Below are 8,002 nucleotides of genomic sequence, written 5' to 3' on the forward strand. Positions count from 1 at the left end.
TCTTTTACCATTCCTTCCTTTTTTATTTTTTTTTCCTCCATTGTTAAGTCACACTTCACAAGTGATTTCATCTCTCTCTCTCCTTTTTTTTTATAACTTTATTGAGTTAGCTTTACCAACATTGAATTTCTACAACTTTTTTAACTCCTCATCCATGGATCAAGATCGTCCGTAGTAAAATATTCACACAGCTTAACGCGATAATAAATTTGGGCTGTTCATTTGAAATTAGACGGTTTAAATCACTCATATAAATAAAACAATCTTAACTAATTATTTAAATCAAACGTTTCAGAACTATAACTGCGTCCTAGAAATACAACATGCAAATCTAATTCCCTCTTCCATGACTATTCCATAAGCTATTATAATCATTATTTTGTTTTAAAAAAAACAATCTTAAATTTCTCTTTTTCCTCACCTTTCTCTCTCCACTACCCTTTTATTTTATTTCCTTTTCCTTGTATGCTCAAGTCTATAATAACCTAACCCTTTTCCACCACCATCATATCATATCATATCATATTATCTTTCCTTTCTCTCATCATCATCATGAGTACTCATCCCTACTTCTCCAATAACTTCAATGGTTATAATACTTATTTTGACCTAAATAACCCTCCATTCTATAATTTTCCTTCTAATTACCATCAAAACAACATATCTTTTACATCTTCTCCTTCATCTCCACCTCAAAGACAAGCTCTTCCTTTACTTAACCTAAGCCCTACAAAACATCATGAAGATCTTCTTCTTCAAGAATCTTCCTTTAGTTGTTCTTCCATGGAAATAATGAATATGAAAGAGAAAGAACAACAACTAAGTATATCATCAAATTCTTTAGATGATGATGATGCTGTTACTGTGGCTTTACATTTAGGGCTTCCAAGTATAAGCTCAACTGATTTAGCTTCTTCAAACATGTATGTTGATTCAGAGAAAGATGATGAAAAAGTAGTAACTGTTGCTTCTTCTTCTTCTTCTGAGTGTCCACTGAATAAAATTAATAGAGGTCAGTATTGGATCCCTACCCCTGCTCAGATTCTGATTGGTCCAACACAATTTTCATGCCCTCTTTGTTTCAAAACCTTCAATAGATACAACAACATGCAGGTATTTATTTTATTTAATTTAATTTTTCACTATTTTCAATTTCAATTCATACTCTTGTTGAAAAATGAAAGTAAAAATAATATTGGAAACATTATAACATATATTTGTTTTTTTTAATTTAATTTTTTTATGAAAACCATTATGATATAAGTTGAATATAGCACTATGAATGATATTTATATATAGAACAAATTTAAAAAAAGAAAAAGGATGTTTTTCCTTTTCCTTTTTTTCTCTTACGCTTTTTATTTTGCCAGATCTTAACTAATGACTTTTGAGGAAATTTTCTGAAAAAGAAAAGACTCATGTTTTTACATTACACTCTTCTTTTGTATAGTGTCAATATACTTTAATTAATTTTTCCCTTATAATCATATTGTCTACATTAATTCATGAAATTGAAAGTGTTTTGTGTATGTTTATAATTTAGGGTTTTCTCGTGTGTGCTTACTATTGAAATACGGGGATTTAGCGAGTTGATCGATTTTAATGTCAGGTTATGGGCAGAAATCTATTTGCAATTTTTTTTTCTTCAAGAAAACGTCAAACGTACATGGGATCCGAATGGTTTAGAGTTATGGCTTTTCGTTGAGCAATCTTTTCCTTAATATTGAATATCCTTTTATATACATTTTATTATTCATAGATAAAATTAAACCCTCAATCCAAAATTTAATTATTTTCTAAATTACCTAAATTATTTTTGTGGTATATTAGATAGAAAATTGAAGCAGGGTGTCTAAAATTGACAATTGATATCTAGGGTTTATTAATAATTGCTTATATATATACTCTACACTATGCAACATTAATAATGTTAATATGTTAACATCATCACGAGAAGACACAAAAATAAAATGAGACATGATGAATTAATTTTGAAACTCTAGTACAACAAACACGCATGGAATGAATTTAATTTTTTACCCTCCATAAAAATAAGCATAAATAGCTGTACAATATTCCCTTGTTGGGGTTACGAACTACTTCTTTATTAGTATGTCCTACATATATTGTCACCTTTTCCTTTAATCCTATACACCTAAGAAATAATTGAAACACGTTGAAAAGGACAAAAGCTCCAAAATATATCATCATACACATCCTATTAGGCATGGTAAGAAAAATCATAATAATCCTAACAAAATTATACATGCAATATATGATAAAGACTAGGTAAATGTCATTTCATACAATGCATCTTTTGGACCCTTTAGATAGTACCAAAAAATTATTTTTGTATGTTAGTGAGTGTTGCTTTCATTCTTTCATCCCTACCTTTCATTTGACACTACGTACTAAAATAAATAAATTGAATTTTACAAAAATTTGAAATGATTAAACCTATCTCTAATTATGTCATTAAGTTAATAATATGGGTTGAGACAGGAGATCTATGTTTTTTTTTTAATTGGAAATATAATGGATATTTATGTGGTAAGTCCAGGTTCGATCTATAACAATTTTTAAATGATGAGTTTGTTAAGATTACAAAGACACTATGATTTGGTTAAAGTTTCATAAAATGTAATTTTGCCGAATTGTGGTGATTTACTGTGATTACGTCGATCTTACCGTCAATTCAAATATATGTGCACTTACTAACGACAAGGTTTGAGACCAAAACTATTTTTCCATCTTTAATTTTTGTTTAAATTCATTTTTTTCTATTGACTTGCCATGATTCTATCAATCTCATCGTTAATCCAAATTTGCAATATATACTGATGTCAGATTTTGTGACCAAAACTATTATTTTCCATCTTTAATTTTTGTTTAAATTCATTTTTTTTTCTAGTGACTCGCCATGATTCTATCAATCTCACTATTAGTCCAAACATGCACTACTGATGTCGGATTTTGAGACCAAAACTATTATTTTCCATCTTTAATCTTTGTTTAAATTCAAATTTTTCTAGTGATCATATTCATATCAACTAATTAATAATTTGCTCTTATATGATATACTAATATTAATTGGTTCAAAAATTATATCTATAGATGCATATGTGGGGGCATGGATCACAATATAGAAAAGGACCAGAATCACTAAGAGGAACACAACCAACAGCAATGCTAAGACTCCCATGTTATTGTTGTGCACCTGAATGCAAGAACAACATTGATCATCCAAGAGCAAAACCACTAAAAGATTTTAGAACACTTCAAACACATTACAAAAGAAAGCATGGAATAAAACCATTTATGTGTAGAAAATGTTGCAAAGCATTTGCAGTGAGAGGTGATTGGAGAACTCATGAGAAAAATTGTGGTAAACTTTGGTATTGTTCTTGTGGGTCCGATTTTAAGCACAAAAGATCATTAAAAGATCATATCAAAGCTTTTGGAAATGGACATAAAGCTTATGGAATTGATGAATGTCTTGATCAAGATGATGAACATGGTGGCTCTGAAATTGAGCAAGAAAATGAATCTTTTCAGTCATAGTTTGATTTATTTGAAGAATGAATGTGTTTTAACTATAAAGACAAGAAAGCTGTGGACATGTTTTGCACTAATTATAATGTTGACTATAAGACTGCATTCATGACTAAATTTATTTTGTCTTCTTTATTATTTTGTTATGTTGTATATGCAATTTTGCATATATACTCAAATTATATTGTGGTATTTTTTCTTGTCAATTTGGATTTGGTCTCTCTCTCCTATAAGGCGATTTGTTATGGATTATAAAAAATTATTTTCAGATTCCTTAATTAATACAACAATTTTAGGTTTAAAAAAAAATTAATTGTGTTTATGAAAATATTTTTTAAATAAAAAATACTGAAAATAATTTTTCATTTGAAGGAGGTTTGCCTTTTTTTTAATAATCCGTAACAAATATTCAAAAAGCGCCCGTTTATCTTTTATTAATGTGTAATTATTTTGGATATATATTATAAATTCAAAATAAAAGTAACAAATTAAACGGATAAAAGGTTCTAAAAGTGATTATTAGTTTTATTTATAGACAAATCAATTATTTTCACGAAATTTTATAATAAACGGTTTTTTTTGTTGTTAATTATAATAAATGGGTTCTATTTGAAATACAAATGCATACTTTTATTTTAAGAATGAAATATTTTTTATAAATTAGTTTATGGCATGTCTATATATATATATAGTTAATTTTTTTATCCATAATTAGTTAATTTCAGTAAGTTGATTATATTATACTTAATTACATAAAAAAATTAAGTTTATTTAACCTTTAATTATAAAAATAATTTATATCAAGAGATAGTATATATTAATTAGTTGCTTGTAATATCAAATGGTTCAACACAAATTAATTCATTTAAGAAGGGTTCATACTTCATACAATGGTACTAGCCTTAACCCTCATAGATTCTTTTTTAATGGTACATTTTTTTTTACTACACTCACTTGCATGGTTAAAAATAGAAAGAGAAAAATGCCCCTCCCTTCTAAGTTGTAACCATACTAGATAGGTAGGTGCAAGGATATGATGTAATGTAACAAAACAACTTATAGGAAAAAACATATCATGTAATGTTTCTCTATTAATTAGTGGTAGTGAGATTGTACTTATACTTAATTCCAATTGCAGGGAAACAGAAACTCACGTGCATTTTTAAACTTTAAAATAAAATCTCTTGTGATTTGCTAAGAAGTTTCAAAAGTTAACTGATCCAACAATGTTCATGTACAATGTTACAATTAATAACACAAGTGAAAGTACTCATGCAGTAATTTTTTAAAGAGAAAATTAATTATGAATGTAAAAAAAATGTAGTAGATAGCTAGGATGTGTACAATGTAGTTTCCAGATGGAAGCTTTTGAGGCAGTCATGATTGATCAGCTTTATGATTATGATGCTGTTCTGTTCTGTTGATTTCTTTCCCTTTTGTTATGTCCACCACGATGGACAGATCAAATACTATGTTTAGTCTCACCATAATCATTTCCATCAAAATCATTTCATTTTGAAGACAATATACTTAAATTAAATGTTCATTTATTAATTTTTTTTATTTTTTTTATCATCGGTATTCGGCCGACCGCCTAATCTGGTTCGAGGGTCATCAGTTCTTAAATCAAGTGGTTTCAGCTCATTCCTGATCGTAGTTGTGGGGGATTGAATTGTGGTCCTCCCTACTAAATTCATCGTCAATCGATCATTACTGAACCAACTAATTAACAATTAGTTTAAATACTTATCTTTTACCGTATTAAAAAAAATATTCAACTAAAATTTTTGCGTTAAACAATAAAAAAGAATTAATATTTAAAATGTAGAGAAGATAAAAGGAAGAGCGTGTAGTTCAATCATAACATGCATTTAAAATTGTTTCAAATATGTAGCTTTCTTAATTAGGTAAAGATTCCAAATTGGACAGAACCAAAATTTTGTTTAGAAATACTAATGTTTTTTTTTTTTTTTTATCAATAGAAATACTAATGTTAGGAGTTAGAAATTAGGTAATTCAATCATAACAAGCATTTAGAAATTTACATGAAAATTTTGTTAGGAGTTACGACCGAACCAAAAACTTTCTTCATAACAATTTTTCAATGTCCCAAGCAGGGACGGATGTGGGGTAGCAAGCAGGCCCTCCCCCCTCTTAAATATATATATATATATATATATATATATATATATATATATATATATATATATATATATATATATATATATATATATATATATATTACATGTATTTAACTCAATCTTTACTTTAATTCTACAAATACAATTATATTAGTATGTTATAAATCAAAATATTCGACTGAGAGGGAAGAATTAACTTGATGTACTTTACATATTTTTTAACGGAGATTAATCAATGTTAAACGACCATGAAAAATTCATACATATTTATAATATGGTAACAAAAAAAATTCACGTCGACATTGTACACAAAATTAATCTGTATACATAAATTCATTAATTTTATTATTTTACTATTTTTTGGCCCCCGATGTGATAAGCTTCTGGATCAGTCGCTGTCCCAAGTCCCAACCTTAACCACACACTTCACTTATGGAATCATGAGAATAATATTTTGTCTCTAATTTTATTAATTTTAAAATAAAATGGTATTTTTGGTTTTTGCATTTAGTCTCCATAAAAGTATAAAGACTAAAATTTAATAAATAATATATAAGGACAAAATTCAAAGAATGGTAATTTTGTATAAACCAACAATATATTTAACAATTAATATTTTTATATATTGCCAATTTAGGGCTTGAATTTAGAAGTTATGTAGTGGGAAAAAAAATTATGAAGAAATGAAAAAATTAAATGAGTTGCATTTTCGAAGCTGAGTCATGTTAAACTTCAATGCTGATATAACGATGATAGAGGTACTTACAAATCATCCATCAAAACAGATTTTTAAATCAGCAACAAAAGATGAACTTATACATTTACAGGGACCTGAATTCAGTGAATTCAAAGGTAAATACAGTCATTAGTTTTATGTCATATGAGCATGATCATGATCACACGATTAGATATCACCTCATAAATTTTATATTAAACCAAAATAAAAAAATTATCATAAAATCTAAACCGTCGAATCAAAATCAGATAGTTCATAATAACTTACCGCATACAATTACGATTGCACTTAATCCAATTCTCATTTACGGTCAATTCTTTACTAGCAGAACTAACATCATTGACTGCATTTTATTTATACAATGATGATGGCACATCTAAAGGATATGAGAGTAATAAATTGAAATACTAATAAAGTCAGAACTAACAAGTTCGAAATGTCATTTCAAAGTACAAGACATATGAATTGTAGCTAGATAGCTTGGTTTGTTTAATTCATATTCACTCACTCACTCACTCTTGTGTCTATTTTTCCTGATCAACCCAACCAACAAAAACGGGACTCCACGTTCTCTGTCTCTCTTTCACTCTTCATAAATAAATTCTCTTTCCATCTTTCTTTTTCTCCCTGCAGGCTGTATCACTGTTACCAGGGTTTCTATCTATGTACTCTATTTATTGAACTTTATATTTTTCAGATTTAACATAGTAGTAACAGTAAAGATGAGGTGTTGAAAACGATAACTAATAAGTAATCATTATTGTTACAATGGTGAGTGAGTACAATGGTGAGATGAGTTGCTCAATTGGTTGAACTAGGTGAGCTAAAAAAGTTGAAGATCCAGTGTTCAAGTAAAAACCGACATAGCAATTAACATCTTTATGAGTCGGGTAGAAGTCTTCTCTGGTAGTCTAAAAGCCGAAGAGTGTCTTTCTAAGAATTAAATTAGAAGTGGACCTCTATTAGGTGGTGTTTGTTTTGATATTTTCATTGGTGTTTCATTTATATACGACGTATTTATTTTGTACTCCTCTTTTATGGGTCTCTGTTCATTTTGTGTAGAGACCTGATTATTAATTAATAATAATATTTGCCGTTAAAAAAAAAACTAACAATTTGCCATTAAAAAAATCATTATTGTTATGTGATTTTTTTTTTTGGAAATAACCTACTAGTTCCGGAGGAAGTCGAAGGGATTCTGATAATTCAGAGTTCGGCTGCGGGATAAGTAAAGTCTGGTCAAAAATTATTTTCATCAAGAATCAAATTCGAATTTTTTTAAATAATTCATCCTAAAAGAAACTCGTTAACCACCTGAGTCGTTTGGTTTTTTGTGATTCTTTTCTTGTTATGCTATTGCTATGGATTACAGTGTAACGTCAATCTGTCATAATAATATCCTCCATCAAGAGAACACCACAAACCTGTCAGCTTGACTTATAACACAAGATGTGATTGAACCTTGTAGTTGTAGCTACATACATCCATCTACAAGTAATTAAATTAACCATTTTTATTTTTTTCTACTTATTTATTCGCATCTATTAAATTTAAAGATGGAAATGTGGGCGCA

General features: G+C 28.3%; 1 protein-coding gene across 1 annotated transcript; it reads left to right on the top strand.

The window, feature by feature from the left end:
- Nucleotides 1-440: 440 nt before the first annotated feature.
- On the top strand, nucleotides 441-3,669 carry LOC123900054 (zinc finger protein WIP2-like). Its single transcript, XM_045951354.1, has 2 exons — nucleotides 441-1,113; nucleotides 3,115-3,669. Exons 1-2 carry the CDS (start codon nucleotides 553-555, stop codon nucleotides 3,559-3,561), a joined length of 1,008 nt encoding a protein of 335 aa, XP_045807310.1. The 5' UTR covers nucleotides 441-552; the 3' UTR covers nucleotides 3,562-3,669.
- Nucleotides 3,670-8,002: the final 4,333 nt, after the last annotated feature.

The sequence above is a fragment of the Trifolium pratense genome, linkage group LG7, assembly GCF_020283565.1.
Source record: "Trifolium pratense cultivar HEN17-A07 linkage group LG7, ARS_RC_1.1, whole genome shotgun sequence".
In the NCBI taxonomy this organism is placed as follows: Eukaryota; Viridiplantae; Streptophyta; class Magnoliopsida; order Fabales; family Fabaceae; genus Trifolium; species Trifolium pratense.

What these genes read in the sequence shown, in the direction of transcription:
- LOC123900054 (XM_045951354.1), top strand. Translation starts at nt 553, where the DNA reads ATGAGTACTCATCCCTACTTCTCCAATAACTTCAATGGTTATAATACT. An exon ending in ATAGATACAACAACATGCAG is followed by an intron (nt 1,114 to 3,114) that starts GTATTTATTTTA and finishes TTATATCTATAG; the next exon opens with ATGCATATGTGGGGGCATGG.